The sequence below is a fragment of the Lingula anatina genome, chromosome 8 (assembly GCF_051362555.1).
Source record: "Lingula anatina isolate TDL-2025a chromosome 8, LinAna3.0, whole genome shotgun sequence".
In the NCBI taxonomy this organism is placed as follows: Eukaryota; Metazoa; Brachiopoda; class Lingulata; order Lingulida; family Lingulidae; genus Lingula; species Lingula anatina.
Genome location: NC_141774.1, coordinates 8184873 through 8203017, shown reverse-complemented (window position 1 = coordinate 8203017; position 18145 = coordinate 8184873). Strand labels below are relative to the sequence as shown.

Here is an 18145-nt window from a genome sequence, read left to right as displayed (position 1 = left end):
AAATAATTTTGCGATGTGTTTTTGTCTTCAAATGTATATTTGTGAAAATAGTTTGTTTTTTTTTTTTTTGTGGTCTTATTTAAGGGCGTTTATTTTAAGTTGCCTTGTGGGATAACTACCTGTTCCCACTACCAGGACCTAAGATTGATTTTTCACTAGATATATTCACCGGCGTGTCTGGATCATTTGTTACATTTTTCTCTTCTGTGATCAGCATGTGCTTTTGAATGGGATTAATGCCATCACTCAGATGAACTCTAGTATAGAGCAAAGAGTTATAACAGAGTTCTGTTATAACTCCTTGTATAGAGTAAGGAATATGAAGCTTAATAAAACCTGCACCCCACGGAAATGACCTCGGTTTGCAAAAATGTTTTAGGATAAAGAATAAATCTGCTGTGTTTGGCTATTTTAAGATAAAGAATAAATCTGCTATACTTGGCTAAACTGCATGTGAAGAGATACCCGTTGCAGACACAAAGAAACAAGTCTTCGGCTTTGGAATATCAAGACAATATCAATACCGGCAGATAACAGAGTCTGTGTACTCCATGTATCTGGTCAGGGTATCATACGTCCTGTTTACAGTGTGGTCAGTGGTATCAGAAGAGTGACCACCGCGTAGACGAGGGACAGAGGCCTCTTGTGTGATGAAAGTGGTCAAAGACTCCGCTGCCTGTATGTCCGAGTCAACAACGAAATGTTAACAGAACATTCCCAGGGTCTCGTTTTAACAAGAAACTTTAGTCTAAAAATCGGTCCAAACCTTTAGCTCAAACTTTTAGTCAATTTTGATCCAAAATGTGGTAGTCTACTAGTTAAATAAAATATTGCGTTTTTTTTAAGAGGGAGGAATTGGCACTGTTTTAGTCAGTTGATGAATGTTTTCTTTTTCTATTTTTTGGTTAAGTTCTGCTAGAGACGTACATGTAGGCCTACATGTAAGACCTGAAGTGAAATAGACAAAAAATTTACTTTAAAAATTATTACCGATGTTCTGCCCTAAGTTTGTTAGTGAAACCTGTCCCTACAAGAGCTCCAGTCCTGATTATTGATGACAATTTCGATAACTGTGAGGGAATTGACTTTGTCCGAGCGATAAAGGAACGCACATATCGATCTCGAGATTTGAAAATGCAAAAGCTGGCATGCATCTGATCTCCATCTTTCACACACACACACACACACACACACACACACACACGTTTTGGTTTGTAAGTTAAGATTGAACTCCTTCGTTTTTCGGATCATTTCACAAAAAAAGTGACTCCTAGTCATGTCTGCAACGCTCATTTTTTTGTGTTATATTTACTTAATTTATGTTATTTTAGTAAAAAAATTAAGAACCACGTTTTTAGAAAAGTGATATCAAATAATTATGCAAATATTACACAAAATGAGTCGCTTTTTGTGGAATATCCACTGCTTTTTTTCTTTTCTGGTTAAACAGGATTTACTGTCCAACGAGAGCGCTTAAATGCGATAGTAGTGAACGGTCGCAGCAGTCGCAATGCAAATTGTAATACTCACTTGTCTCACAGCCTGTCGTTCTAACCTCTTAATCTTGGAGCGCAGTTTAAATATTATGAAGGAGATAAGGATAAGGATGTGGATTTAGTGAAAGACCAGAATCCCGTAACGAAAAAACATAAGTAAGGGCACGATGACCTTTGAGTTGATACATTGGCAGGTGCACATTTTACGTATTCAAGACAGAATGCAGTGGCGTATGCAGCTGGTTAAAATAATTAAAAAACCAACGCTGTGTCTTTTATTTGCCGGCGCACCTTGTGGGCAAACGACTCCGCCGCGTGCGTAAAAGAGGTAAAAAAACTGAGACCTGCAGTAATGTACAGTTGATTGACAAAAAATCCACATGACAAATAAATAGAAAAAATAAGTAAATAAAACATTATAAGCAATGCTGCCTCCTCCTTAACCTTTTGTTGTGAAAATTTTCTAATCTGAGCATCCAAAAGAAGTCGCTACAATCAGTGCAAAATCATTATAATTTACCATTAAAAGGAAATGTGGCGGTTGGATAAAAGATTTAAAAAAACAACATTTGCTTCCTCTAGAAGTTTAAGTCCACATTTGATTAGAAGAATTTTTAAAATCTCATCAGCATGGTGAGTAGTAACGTTCATTATCTTTTCGGTTTAGGACCCCATCCTTTTCATATTCATATAATTGATTCTGCTATTAAAATGATTGTTTTGATACATTCAGTTCTTTTAAACAGAGATAAAGATGGAATTGAAATTGATTTTCATGCCGGTGTAACCTGGGTTGGTTAATACATTTATCGAACCGCGGCTCGAAAAATGAAGAACAACTCCAATCGTAGATCATGTAGCTTTTTATTTTTCCCACACGGGCTACAGGTTGGCACGCAGGCAGGGACAGTCACGACGATCTCTCGGGGTCCTTCTTCACTACCTGAGAAGCCCTCTTTTTTATAGGGAATCATTCTAAATCCTGCGTGCCCAATAACTATTACTAAATGTGTGTAATTTATAGGAATAATAAAGGAACTAAATGTAACACATGTGATTAATAGGAAGTATGATAAAACTAAATGCAGGGACTGTATTCAGGCCCGTAACCAGCGATTTCAAAAGGGGGTTCTTTTTCTGAAAAAGTGGACCTTTTACAATCAAATTTATGGGTACCTAGATCAAATTTTATCCAAAATGGACCTTTCCTTACAAAAGGGGCGGTTCTTTCGACCCCCCCCCCCCACCCGACCCCCCCTGGCTACGGGCCTGCTATTACTTTTTATAGTAGCCCTGAACACGGATATGTTCTCCGGGTAGGAAGGTTACATAACGCTCGGACCTGCGACTGACTCAAACGAAATTATCTCAGGCGTGGCAACTGGTTTTGGTGGAAGCGATCAAAAGAGTCAGGATGATAGAATGAGGCCAAAAAAAAAAAAAAAAAAAAATACCTCGACAATTTTTGGACCGCCACAGTGTCTCACTTTTCTGTCGATTCCAAAAGGGTGGACATTTGTTATTTATATTTATTACACCGCGAAGACTTTTGTTTCTTAATTCGGCTTCCCTTTTTGTAATTGTGAATATGACTTAAAAGCAGAGACAAATGGTATACATGTAACTCTGTCGTGTTATACAGGATCTTAAGTTTTAAAACGTAATTTCCGGTAGTCACAAGGTGACACCGGATTTCTGAGAACTCTACCTCGGTTCACCTTAAACAGGACTTGTGATAAGGTCGATGTATTGTGAAGTCAGAACAGTCCGTTTCAATTTTTCTTTATCATATCTGGTGTATTGGCAGAGAGGCGTGTTAATAGTGTCATTTGAAACTCGAGATGGGGTGTAGTAGTCTTGAAAAGGGGTCTTGAGTTTAATTAATTGATGGATTAATGATTTAATAAATTAATTAAATAATAACACGTGTTTCCCATAGATATATCGCTCTGATTAAAGCGACCAGGCAGAACTAATTTTTAAGAGAGATAGATTATTTCTAACATTTATTCAGTATTAGGCCCTACAGGTCTGCAGCCCTCACTATCATTGCCTATACTTAGAGTACAAAATATGAGTTAATGCGAACATTATGATGTCTTATAATAACAATAAACAGAAATTAGCTTAACCTATATTTAAGTGGAAATAAACAGCCGTGAACTATATACAGTTGAATATTTATAGATTATTCTATAATCAAAACTAATAATCAAATTCATACCAGCTTTTCCTCTATACCATTTAATAGAGGTAAACCAAAATAATTCATAGCGGAGCAAAGTATGTCAGTCCTTTTGAGCGTGTTGAAATAACATTCAGTAGTATTGTGCCTTTGATTCACCCATTCCCCGTGTCAACAAACGACCCGTACACGCGCGTAAATAAGGTCAACAATCACGTCCCTCATTATGACAACAACAAAGGATATATTTGATAACTATTCACAAATGATGGAGGGAAGTTTTATATCATTTAAAAATAAAACAACAACAGCAGCAAAAAAAGAACATTAACAAACAGACTAAATTTGCAAACAAGTATTTATTGTATTGGTTAAGTGTATCACATTATGACAAAATTCGTGGAAATCGAAGGTGTCAAGAAACGCGAGAGCGAGTCACCCGTAAATCGCTTTGTTTGTGGCGTCACAATAATTTTGTTGCTAGGTAACGCACTTGGAATGGAAACAACAACAGGAAATGGGAGAGAGTCAGGTAAGCGTACTTAAAATAAGAATTAGAGTTGTATGATCGTATTTCTCGTACAGAACTGTGCTGTCATTGGGCATGTATGCCTATGCATGTTGCAACTTCCTGGCGCCTTCATTAAGAATTTATCTTATATTGAAAATTAATAAATTAAATAGCCGAATAATGATTTCAGCTAAACATAATCACTTGTAGCCGATATTATAGGCCTATCTTGTAAACATGACTAATATAGCAACGCTATTCATTACGTATTGATTAAAAAAACATCCCACCGTCCAAGTCAATTATATATATTTTTTAATGTATTCTTATAATAATTTGATCGCCCGCATTTTCTATATGTGTCGAGAGTGAACAGTAGCCTAAGCCACAGTAGGTCACCAAAGAACTTTCTGGAGTGGTTGTTTTTATAACGGTCGAAACCGCAGCTCGATTGTCATTTAAATCACAACAGGCAGAAATGACCCTCATTCCTTTTCGCGCCAGAATCATAAGCCAACATCCTCTCAACTGCTGCCTTCGAGGTAGTGGGTCAACGTACGCGCTTTACTAAAGGAAAACTAATGTCTGTGTTCATATTTGACTAGGGTCACGAACACTGGCAATAATCGAGTTGAACTTTTATAAATGATTAAAGCATAATTGTCTTTCTCTCGAAACAGATTACATAAGTTGGCATACGGCGCCTTAAAATAAACGATCGATTTATTCGCCCACGTCATACGGTAAATTCATTTATTATGAAAATGATCCAAGCACATTGAAAGTTTGCGCATGACAGGAAGCTCATATTTTAGCGCGAGCATTTTCCCGGCAAGAAGCAAGCCTAAGAATTCCTGTGAAATTTCAGGTAAGATACGATAGTACAGATCAAGTTTTCACCTGTTCGAACCATATATGATACTTTTGTATGATATCGTAAAGATAAATCGCCATGTTTCAGTAATGAATGAAGAGAAATAAAGGTTAGAATTAAGGGAATCCCATGTGTTCGTTACAATCCGCCGCGAACCGGATTCTCGGAAAATATAAGGAATAGGTTTAACTATCTATCTTAAAGTCACGATCATACCGTAGGATTAATTCATCTACTTAATTTAAAAAAAGGCATAGGGGTGTCAATGCAATAATTGTAGGACGTTTCTTTGTTGACCTTCCATAAAACGCCGGTTAATCGTTCCCGTACGTGTTTAAAAACATCGCACGATTTTATTGATCATAAGTGAAATGCATGCGTGGTTGACCTAGATAAAAGAAATACGGAGCAAAGTCATTTAATTGTTGAATGGCAGGATTTAAACTATAAAAGACAGCTATGTGTTATCGGGTTTAAATCTTGTGTATTATATGTGCGCATTTTATCAAAGGAGTGCCTCGATTATAGAGTAATTGGGGAAAACACCATGAGTGACGTGAGTGACACACCCCCACACAAAGAAAACGTGGACTCCACGTGGTCGCAAGGGTGAATCTAAAAATAAACTGGAATACCCTTTTCTGCCTTTATATAAAGAGTGGGACTAAATTCGCCTTTTGTTATTGACGAATTGGTCTTATCAGAGTACATGAAGAGCGTTTGGAAAGACTGTACTTTTCAGTGACACAGATTTATTCCTTGGACAGCTGTTGAAACATAACAGGTAAAACGTTCAGTCAATGTATGATTTAATATATTGAAATAGGGTATATATTATATAATATTATTATAGCTGACCATTATGTTATGATAATATCCAGTGAATCTTAGTTATTCATTTCATGTCATTTTTTTATTAACATTTAATGAATGTTTCTTTTCATTGCATTTATATGGCTTTTTAATTTTATGTATTTTTGTATTAAAATGAGTTTAGGTTTTGCTATGAATTTTTGAATATTAGACTGTTTGTGTACATGTACATCTTACAAGTATCTGTTTGTTGAAGAAGTGGATGTGTGAGATATGGAGAGAGAGAGAGAGAGAGAGAGAGTGAAAGAGAGAAAGAGCTTCTTGAATATGCTCTTATAACCTTATACAAAATAATTAGATACATAATTTAAACACAGTTGACTCTTTTAAGAGGTGATATTAGGCAATTTTTGTTTTTTCAATAAAGCATAAAAAAATTCAGACAGACGGCTACATGAGACCTCTTGAATATTCATAGGCAGCTGGTTCGTCTGGGGCGTCCATTTTTAGAAATAAATCACGATTTGGTCCTTTAGGGTCACATGCTCTATTCATGGACATACATGTAGAGTGCTAGAATTTAACTTGAATCTCAAATGGGGAAAAAAAGTCGGTTAATGTAAAGATCCACTTTACCATTTTAGGGTCCAATTATTGACCAAGGAGAAAGAAAGATAAGACTTAATAAATGATTTTGTTTTAGCTTGTTTAGATTTTTGTTTTACTTAAAGGGAGGATCATGGCCTGTAGAAATCAATATTTGGCAAAGTGCCGATATTTTAAAATCCTTTTAGTGGTATACTTATACTGTTGGCAGGGTAAAGGCTTTTTCACTAGTCATAATTTTTCTCAATAGGCCACTAACAGTTCCACTAGTTTTCATACCACTCTCTAATGGCCTGTCTGAGTAATTTTTGAAGTAATTCACTTTTCTCAAAATCAGTGCATATTGAAAATAAAATTAAAAAAAAAAATCAAATATTTTCCACAATACACAGTTAGATCAAATTACCAACTGTGTAAAACAAATCAGTTTACAACATGTACTTGTACCAGTACATATATCTGGTATGTGTGCAGAAGGCATGATTCAAATCTCTGCCGTTACTCATTATTATTGATCATACTGGCGATGTTTTGAACATTTGTCTAATGCTGGTACTCCTTTTTCCCCTTTTTTGTCAGTTTGATTACATTTTCATATTCCATATTTTTAACTTTGTGAGACTAAATAAAATTGCCCAGCTAATACAAAATACACGAGCTAGCAGCATTAGCCCAATATTACGTGACAAGTTTAAATTGTTTTTATCAGTTTAATCCCTCATTTAGTCTAGGGTTTTGTTTTGTACTGAATACATGGCTGAGGTTTTCTTTGAAGGTCATTTGAAGGCAAAGACATTTGATGTGGAAGTCATAAGTGATAGTTCAAAGTGATATCGGTATTTGTGGTTGCAACACTTATGTACTGGTTTAGCCTCTATTTAAAATTCCTGGCTACAGGGCTGCTAAAGGCTTCTTAATGCTTTTTTTTCCTTTTCTCTCTCCTTCTCTCTCTCTCTCTCTCAGGACTTTGAATAAGATTTGCTGCTTAACACCAGTTTGTTTTTATGCTAAAATTCTATACGAATACCAAAGGGCAAATAAAGATTGAATTATAACAAATAGCTTGCTTATTTCTTCATCATGTGTTATTGATTTTGAAACAGTTATCAGATTTGTCAGTATTTCACCATAATTATGCTCTTTAGACTTTCTGCTACCTCATTTGACTCTCAAGGTTACGTCAGGTACAGATGGGTTGTTTACGAACCAAACCATTCTATCTAATAATTACCTGACAACCAACCGCCATTTTCATTATAGATATACATGATGTATATTGTGTGTGATTTCATAACATTTATATTTTAAAGGCCTCCATTTTTCTCAAGCATGAAAGGTATTAGCATACATTTTTTCTTGGAAATTTCAAATTAAGTACTAGTATATGCGACTATACCTACCTGAGATACATGGAATCATGATCAGCTTTTTATTTTTTGGGTGGTGTGAATGATTTTTAAAAAAATATCTAAACTATATCTAGTTTAAATTTATACATTCGAAATATTTATTGAGGATGAAATCATACAATTGTCCCATTTGATGGTTTTCAATGTACATGTATATGATATTATCAGGAAAATCCCCTCCCCCCCCCCAGACAATTCCCCCCAAACAATATATGTATAAAATATATGAATTTTTTTAAACGTGATAATGCATTTCCAGGATAGAGAGTATCAGTATCACCAAACAAATTATTTTATCCCAATTTCATTTTTATAAAGTACAAGTACACAAAATGTTAGAAATAGAATTACAGAAAATTTGATAAAAATCTGATCTAAAAATATCTCCAGGTAAATGTAGGGTAAACTATAATCATCTCACTCATCAGTATAACCCTTTGATGAATTGACTGTAATTTTTATATCCTCTAATACAATACTTACTGTACTTTATAAAGTCTGATAAAGGTGGCTAGTTCCCTGTGTCCTGTTTTGAAAAGCTGATCACAAGTGATAAAGACTTAACAACTGATTTGAGCCCAAGCCAGGAAGTTTTGCCAAATTCTTCAGAAACTTGAGAGCTCTCTCTCTTTGCCCTGCGTGGGCCTACATTGACATATAATATCATGTAATTAAATTCTCTCCCACTAAAGGAAATCAGAACATATAACCATTTTTTGTCTGTTTTCCATTGAATTGTGTCCTTGATATATATTGTTAAGGGGCCAAGATTATGATTTTAGTAAAGCTTATCATGAACATTGATGATGATGAGGGCACGCAATAGAGATAGTGTTCCAATTTAAAATTAGGTGATTCTTATTGATGATACTTTTCATGGTTCCAAGGAATTGTATTTTCTAATGATTCTAGTGATAATTATCACCTACTTATCAGAGAAATGTAGGTCTGTTTCATGTAAATTTCTGTTCCACAATAATTAAGTGATTACTAGTAATAATTCTAGAATCGTTAGTAGTTAATTGATTATCATTAAAAATCTCATCTAAACCGTTGATTGGGTTTAGAAAATTTCGGTGTAAACAAGTTATTGGTAAAGCAACAACAGTGTTTACCTCGCATATTGCATGTTTTTTTATTGATTGGGTGATGTCAGCTTTAGAAAGAGGTCTGTTTTCTGGCCTGGGCAGTAAAAACTGGATCATTCTAGTTTCAGGGTGAAGGGTTATTTTTTCCTTAAGAGGTGTAATGTTAACTTAAGAGTTCACAAGCACTTGGTTAAAAAAACTTTAAAAAAGAAAGAAGAAGAAAAAAACATAAAAGGTATTCTATCAGGGATTTTCCTACTGGATGAAATTTTCCTCCAACAGAGAAGTAAAATATCGAGGCTTGTTTATTTTTAGATGGGGGAAATAAATGTCCAGATAACAGAGACCCTAAATGTGGATAAGCAATAAAAAAAAAAAAAATAGAAATAGAAAAAAAAAAAAAAAAAAGAAAGCGAGACAAAGAAAAGAGAAAGCATTGATCTGACCTCATACAGATAATCAATACCCTCCCCTCCTCCCCCCCCCCCCCCCCCCCCCCCCCCACTCATGCAATCTAGAAGCCAGGAATTTCACTGGGAGACCCTTTTTCTGAAAAAAAAAAAAAAAAAAAGTGGGCCATTTGACCCCCTAATATTTATGTCACCAATTGACCCAAGTTGAGAAATGGCATTGAATGCAATAGTGTACATCAAATTTTGGCTCAGTGTGGACCTTTGCAAGCTGAAAAGAAAGGTTTTTTTTGCCTTCTCCTTCTCCTTCCCCCTAAGGACTGTTTGAAGGAGAAAGTAAAACAGGAAAAATCTAGTATTTATTTTACAGTGCATATATATGTAGGTGGTTGTTAGGGAAGATAAATATATGAAGGAACAAAGTAAAAGAGAATGGAGAAGTATAGTGTTCTTTTAATACAGGAGTAGTGATAATCTACACATGTATTTGGTATATCGTTGTACATATAGGACAAAAATGCTTCGAACATCGTTTGTGGGACAGAAAAGGTCAGAAAAGATAAATTCTAGTCATTGCTTATTTAAAATGCTCAGTTACTAGTGTGATCGACTGCAAAGAGTAAAAGTATGTTGAATATTTGAAAATTAGAGTGAAGAAAATATGTGCTAGTGTAGTAAATTAAGGGATGAATGAGATTTATTTCCTGATCGATCTAAGGTACTGGTAAGAGCAATTAGCTGTATACAAGGGAGAAAAGGAGGGGGAGTGAAATCGGAGATAGAGGGGAAGAAAATGGGAAAATCTGAGGTCTTCCAGTTTCTATTTAAATCACATGAATTGAGGCCTGTATGAGCTAAATGCGAGCTTGAGCTTAAAAAGAGGGAATAACAGCCAAAGGATATTATTCTTTTAACCATTATCACTCTCTTCCGTCTGCCTCCCAGGAAAGTAAGTTAATAAGTATGTTCTTGGATATTCATTTATCCCATTAATTTTTTTTTCATCTTTCTAGGTACTTGGAATTTTGCTCCTCCTGAGAGACGAATCGTAAAGCACAGCTATTCTTCCTGTGAGACCTCCTACTTTGGCTGGATTGAAAGCTCAGCTCTCAACAAGTAACACCATTTCCCAATGTCGAATTTTCAAAGGACTAGAAAAAATCACCACCTGAAAAAGTATATACTTTCTGAAAGGACTAGGTAACGGTGGATAAACTTGTGTGGATCATTTTGTGACGCAGCGGCTTTTTTCTTCCCTTGTTGCATTTGTGATTGAATATTAGGTGACAGCTTTGCGTTGCATAACAATCCCTGTCGTCTGCTACGTTTTATTTTGAAGGCTTTCAAAGAGGAGTTTTTAAGAGGAGAAAGAAGAAAGAAATCTGAATATCCAAGCAAGATCAGTTGGAGTGAAACACAAATTCAACAAGAGAAGCTGTTTCCAAAAGGAAAAAGCAGAATTGTCGTCCACACAATTAAAACCAACAACAACTCAATTGCTCAACCTCCATATTGCCAAGTGAACATTTCATGCTCATCGTAGAAACTTGTCCAGTGTTCAAGGAAAAAAAAAAAGAACAAACAAAATCTTGACATTAATTTCTGTCTTATTCGTACAATTATCCTCATCAGCTGAAAAAAAGTCATACATTCATTTCATAAAATAACTATCGTACAGCAAACTGTGATATTAAAGGGGAGTTAGAAAAACTATTTCATCTAAAAAAGAAGGCGTTGACATTGCAGCCAGTAGATTTTGATTGGTTTCTTTGTGGTAGCCATAGTTAGCAGACAGTGAGAGACTTTTTCAATTTAGACTTGATCCAGATACATTGAAAGATCATCAAACACCAGAAGAAGGACAGGAAAAAAAAAATCGAAATGGAACTTCTTTTTCCCGAAAACGTTCTTTGGATGATCATTGTTGGGTTCATCGTTGCTTTCGTCCTCGCTTTTGGGATCGGAGCAAATGATGTTGCCAACTCCTTTGGGACATCCGTTGGAGCGAAAGTGTTGACGCTGAGGCAGGCATGCATTCTGGGAGCCATTTTTGAGACCTTGGGCGCCATTTTGTTAGGTGAGGCTACTTTTACACTTAGCGTATTTCAGTTTTAAAGAAAAAAAAGTGGATGTCTGGTCAGACAGTATTGCAGAGTCAAACTTGTAATGGAAAGGCCAATTTTAATTTGGTAAAGAAAATATAAATAGTTTCTAAAGAACTAAAGATTTTTTTCCCCAATTTTATACAAGAGATAAAGAAAACCCTATTTCACCAATTGCACTTTCTGCTGAAAATAAAAAAAACACCTTCAAGAAACATGACAAGATTACACAAAAAAAGAGAGAAGACGGTCTAAATCTCCACCTTATATAAAAAATAACTGCATGATGCAAAGTATTGATGACTTGGCCTAACCAGTGAATGTCACTTAACATGTTCCAAGCGTTCATGTTTCTCTCTTTCCCTCCCAAGTGCGAAAGTATCAGACACCATAGGAAAGGGCATCATTGTGAATGTCACTCTACGCATTCCAAATGTTCATATTTCTTTCTCTCCTAGGTGCGAAAGTATCAGACACCATACGAAAGGGCATCATTGACGTGGGATCCTACAACGGCACGGAAGAGGTTCTCATGGTGGGCAATATCTGCGCTCTGTCAGGTAAGCTGCTCATCAATAATGCGGGTTATTCTTGGAAACCCTTAATTCATCCTCCTGGGAGAATACTCTCTGGAATTTGTTAGTAGGACACGTTTTCTGGCACAGATGTGGTAGTTCATGCCAGATGTACTCTACTGTTACTTTTATTTATTCAAGAGACAGTTTCATCCTCCTGTTTAACATTTTAGCATTTTTTGTCAATTTTTTCCTTTTTTCGGTGTAGACTTTTTAGTTTTAAAACAGGTTTTTTTATTGTTTCAATTTATTTATTTATCCATTTATTTACTTATTTATTTCAAAAGTGTATGCTTATTCTGCTCTTCGGTTAGGATTATGGAGAAAAATAAATCTGTGTTGATTCTAGCATCATATTTCATTCCAGTCATCAGTTCTTTACACATTTGTTGTGGCGGTAGATTGATCTGAATCCAGGAAATACTAAATAATTAAAATTTATTATTATTCTGTGGAAATGTGTACTGTTATAGTTTCTATTATGCAGTTGTTCTCTCTTGGGTAATATTAAGTAGAAGCAAGCTGCTGGTCGGGGTGAGGGAATGAAATGTAAAGAGATAAACATGCCTTTAAGGCTCTATTTGCACCTGGGGAAGTTGACTTGCTGTAGGATATTTTGGGAGCAATTTTTCAACCTAATCAATTTTTTGATTAGGAAAATGAAGTTATATTTTTTCCAAGTAAAATTGTGCAATAGAATGAAAGTCTTTTTTTTTTTTTAACAAAAGTGGTCATAGCTATACATGGGGCAAGTTAAAAGATATTTTGACACATGATGGAAAGATTCAGTTCAGAGTGGCACATGCAACTCAGTTTTCAGTATGTTACACTATATTGTGGGCAGAAATGCTGCAAATTCTAGTAAGTTACTAGTATCCAATTTCAGATTGCCTCAGCACTATTTGGGCAAAATAATTCAATCAGAGTTAGTTAGGTCAATCTTCAGTTGAAGACCAGCATCCAGCCAAAGTTCTTTTGTGAAGTCAGTCATCAGGGTTGCCATCAAATTTGAAATTAAATTCAATTTGAAATTTTAACTTTTGGATTTTGAAAAATGCATTTTGAGTGCAGTTAATTAAATTTTTTTGGAGAATTTTACAATTAAATGTTTTATCTTTCTCTGTATACTCATTACCCCAGGTTGTTGACATGAACTTAAATATTGCTCATTTATTGTGTAAATATTATGAAAATCATTTAATGTAAAGATAACCTGACTGTCAACATGGCAAACTTTGTGACCTTACACAAGCAACGACTAGCATCACTCGTGATTCATACATAACTATTTTAAATTTATTGGCAGATTAAACATTTTTAAATTAATTAAAATTAATCATTGAATTTATATAACTGTTATTTATTTATTTATTTATTTATTTTTTTTTTGGGGGGGGGAGGGGGCACAACTTTTAGGATAGAACAATTACCGTAATAAGAATACAGGGATGAAAAAAAGATTGGTACCATCTCATTTTGTTTGTAATAATGTTTTTGGGAGGGTAAAGGGATACTCATACTCCTAAGGAAAAGGAGGAGGGGGTGAGGGAGACAAAAAAGATAAAATTAAGAAAATGCTAGATGTGGGTAATTTTACTACAATACATTTTGACACAAGGATGGAAAAGTTTTTTGGTTTGTCATGTTGTACTGAATTTTGGCATGCATGGGCAAAGGAATAGAAGAGGGAATGCCCCTTAAGATAAGAGGCTAGATATCTCCATATCTTGGTTTGAATGAATCCGATTACAACGCGATTTGAGTAAGTGTTCAACAATTTTACCTTGTTGACCTCTCTTGACTTAATCCCCTTACTAAACAAATATTTTGAGTAGATAAACCCCTCTTCAAATTGTTGTAGTGATTTCATTCATTGCGTAGTCAGGATTTTGGCTATTAAGTATAAACAAAGGGGTGTCGATAAGATATTTAACCTCATGTATTAAGGTCAAAAAGTGGAATTTGTCCTCTTTGGTACTTTTCACATCAAGTGCTACATTAGTCAGTTTCTCTGAAGTCACATTTCCATCCAAGATGATACAGTTCAACTTACATGAAGCAAGTTAATTGTGATGAACCATTCACTTAATTGGCTTGGTGTTTAGATTTACCAGTCTTCCTTACTTTTTACAGAGGGGTGGAGCTATCTCAAGTGCAAATGCACCTGAATTTTTTCAGTTACTTGTTCCCGATGTTGTACTGTTTGCGATATGCCACTTGAAAATGTGCTTCCATCTTAACTTTGCTGTAACCTTTGTAATAATAACAATAATATGTTTATGTAACCATTGGATCTGCATGCATATTCAACTTCAGTGAAAATACGCCTATAACTAGTAAATTAAATTCGATTTTCCTGTCCGCCATAATTACATTGTAGTAATAAGCTGTAAAGATCTTTAAAAAATTAAAGAAATAATTTATCCATTCTCTTCCTTGCTTTCCCAGGATCTTGTATTTGGCTGTTGATTGCGACCTTCCTCAGTCTCCCAGTGTCGGGGACTCACAGCATCGTTGGCGCCACCTTGGGTTTTGCTCTGGTTGCTCATGGCGCCAAGGGCGTCAACTGGATCAAAGCTGGAATGATTGGTAAGTGGGACAGTGTTTTAATTTTTCAAAGAAAATAAAAAAAAGTAATAAAAAAATAAGATGAAATAAAAAAAATTATAAAATAAGATAAAATACAATAAAAATGAGTGAAAATAACATATACTAAAAAGAGGAAAAAATAATGTCATTTGATAACTTACTACTTGAAAAATGTATTTTTCTCCAGCAGAATCTGGTGAAAATTAGGTTACAGATCTGATAGGAAATGTAACGCATTATAATGGTAAACAGTTGAAAAATCATTTTAAGTAGTCACTTCTTTCCCTTGATCCTGATTGATTTTTCATTTCTGAAAATGTCACCAAAATATTTGAGGAAACCCATTTAGATATAAAGTCTACTTACAAACAGACATACCAACACCAATAAAAAAATAATACTCCATCATTGGGAAGTGCAATAATTAGATTTTTAATGTTTTAATTTAAGGTCCATGCCCATCGACAAACAGCAAAACAATAAAAAAAACCTTGATTACTTGGATTTTAATGTGAAATGGGAGTCCTGTTAAGAATGCCTAAATTTTCGTTATCAGCACTGCAGAGTAAGGGATTAAGTTTCGAGAGCTAATTATAAGTGCCCTGCTCAGCACTTAATATGCAGGTGTGGGAGTTAATAAGGAACACTAGCTGACGAAAACACCTGTGGGGCTGTTTATGTATGGGAGTTATGGTACATGTGCTTATTCTCAAATTTCGAACTCCCTCGTTAATTGTATAATTGTTTTTCTTTGAAGTTTACGAGTTTTATGCACTTTAAAAAATAATTATTTTATGGCATAACAGGAAAACATATAGACTTTCAATTATATCAAAGAAGTTAGGTATTTCTACTGTTGGGAGGTAAAAGAAAATTAATTTTCTTGAATTTGGTGAGAAATTATGGTACAGATGAGTATGTCCATGTATTTTCATGTAATTACATGCACTAGACTAATGGGATTAAGCCCAGAAATAACGGCATGCTCGCATGAAAAATGAACCAGTAGATACAAGAAATGGAGATCTCATAAGGAACTTTCAATTTTTTAGCCATTTCTATTTTATAAGAATCATTAGAAGATCATTTCTGTATTTTATGAACATTTCAGCCTTTTTTCCCCCCTTTCTTTGTTTCCTTGTTATGAGTGATAGAAATTCATATACTTTTAAGTTTTGTTTTAGAAAAATAAAATCACTTTTTAATATAAAGTCTAGAGATGGTTTATGTGTATATATAGATCTCTTATTTTTAACTAAATAATGTTTATAATAGCAATTTAAAGATATCCCATCTGCATTTAAGGTGCCCCAAAGTCATATTTTATATGTCTGCATATCTCCCCAAAGCTATGTGAACTGATCTTTTCCAATTCACACCTATATACTAATAAACCTCCTCTACTTAAAGTACCTGATGTTGGTATATCCTACTGAAATGTACAGAAAGGCATGGCAGTTTAAACATTGCAGGAAGCATTTAGAACCAAACTATTTAATTAAAAATGGTATGAAACATTAATTGAGTCCAAGTACAAATAACTGGAGCTAGCAGTGATTTGTGAATAGGAGAGAATTTCTTTTGAGGAAAATTTAGGGATATTTAATACATAAAACCTTTTTAGAAATGAAACATGGACTAACTTCAAATGTCATATTGAATTCTTTAACCTTTAGTAAGCATGGGAAAATTGTCGTTTACCTCAGGAAAATCTGTTTTTTGGCCAAAACAAACAGTTGTTATCCCTAGAAAAATTATCAAAACTTATGTACACATATATATAGCTTACAGCCCACCTGGGAAAAATCCTTCATCAGATAACTGTACATGTAACTGGACTTAACTGCTATGTGATATAGTGATGTTTTACTTGGTTCACATACCTGTGCAGGTACATGTAAAATGTCCTCTTTGGACTACATTTTTACCAAGCTGATGAATAGTTTTGCTCATAGTTAATTGAAATTGAGATAATTATATGCATTGCACTTTAGCTCTTACCTCTACTATTATTTCTGATAATTCATAGATATTTTTTTCAAAAAAAAAAAAAAAAAAAATGCTGCAGATCAGCAATTCAGATTACGGATTAAATGACTCGATTTATTAAAGGAACATGCCAGCCTTTTCATTTCATTTCATCTTATTGACTGACAAAAGGACACACAGGACGAAAACTGAGATTTGATTAATGATTTGGGATTTAGATTGCAGGCGAAAGCCATTATTATGGAGATAAAAGTCCAGGATATTGGAGTGGGTACCATTAAAGGATGTTTTTGGCCAATTTTGGGGGCAGAATATTATAAAAGACCCCATTCCCATACCTAGATCAATCTAACAAGGTCGGACCATCTCTGAGCAGTTTCTTGCTTAATTGCTTTTAGCTAAAGCAGCTCTGATGTCTGGCACGCCTGCTGAAGCTGCTAATCGATAGTTAATTATACGGTAGCAGCTTCAGTAGGCGTGCCAGACATCAGAGCCCCTTAAGCTGAAAAAAATTAGTGAGAAGCCCCTCGGAGATGGGTCGATTATTCTAGTTCGATCTAGGAGGTCTAAGTGTCCTAGTACTGGTGTGCGTAGGTTGGCGTATTTTGTCCTGCAACTAAATTCTAGCTAATAATTGAAGCCACGACTGACTTAGACAGGGTTCCCATAAATATATCATACAAGCAGGATCGATCTGACTCCCAAGAGGATTCTCGCTAAATTGCATTCAGTCTGTCATGCCCACTGAAGCTGCAGGAGAGGGGGGGGGGGGGGGGGGGGCGTAATTAACTTTCTTGCACGTTAAATTGAATACAATTAAGAGGGAATCCTTTTGGAGATAGATCGATCCTGCTAGTACAACAGGGTTTTGGGAATGGTACCTTTGTTTAGTAGAACAATAGATTGGATTTAGTCTATACTATAGTGTGCCTTAATATAAATTTAGGACAAGGGCTTGATTTTTCTTCCCATAAACAAAACAAAGCTAAAAAATGAATAAATCAAATAGAAAATTAATTATATAAAATAAAAATTTGGACTGTTTTTTTGCCTTGATTTATGGAAAAGTTATTGCCCACTTATGAAGTAACCCAATTTGCCAAGAGGAAACTGCTCCAATGTCTGAAAGGATTAGCTAGTTTGGTATAATTCATGAGGATGGTGACGTAAGTAAAATATCATGTTCTGACATTCATGTTGAGTTCACATCTTGGGGAGCAGGGGGGTATAACAGAAAGTGTCAATCCTTGGTTCTTTATATCTTTAATATCTGTTATCATCTGTGGTTAGGTGGGATGCGATTTCTTGAAAGATGTTTCCATTTTATCTGCGAGAGAGAATTTTTTATGAAGCAGTTCAGATCTACCAGTAAGCCTTGCTGCTTACGGCAGGTAACTTAGTGCCAATTGCACTTAGTCTATAAACTTTTTGTTTTGCAGAGGCACTAAACATTTAATGACTGTCTGGAAAATTTTATGTGTTAGCTATTGTGGTGAAG

General features: G+C 34.9%; 1 protein-coding gene across 3 annotated transcripts in view; it reads left to right on the top strand.

Annotated features, from left to right (window-relative positions):
* Nucleotides 1-4900: 4900 nt before the first annotated feature.
* LOC106150456 (sodium-dependent phosphate transporter 2) overlaps nucleotides 4901-18145 on the top strand; it is a 29648-nt gene continuing 16403 nt past the window's right edge. Inside the window, exons 1-4 of one of the 3 annotated variants that reach the window (XM_013523292.3) lie at nucleotides 4901-5060; nucleotides 10406-11469; nucleotides 11953-12054; nucleotides 14518-14658. In XM_013523292.3, the coding sequence (XP_013378746.1) occupies nucleotides 11274-11469; nucleotides 11953-12054; nucleotides 14518-14658 (439 nt within the window). In that variant the 5' untranslated portion in view covers nucleotides 4901-5060; nucleotides 10406-11273. Of the gene's footprint in view, nucleotides 5061-5652; nucleotides 5851-9646; nucleotides 9942-10405; nucleotides 11470-11952; nucleotides 12055-14517; nucleotides 14659-18145 lie in introns of those variants that run through there. The other 2 variants (XM_013523301.3, XM_087019256.1) reach the window with 2 other exon arrangements.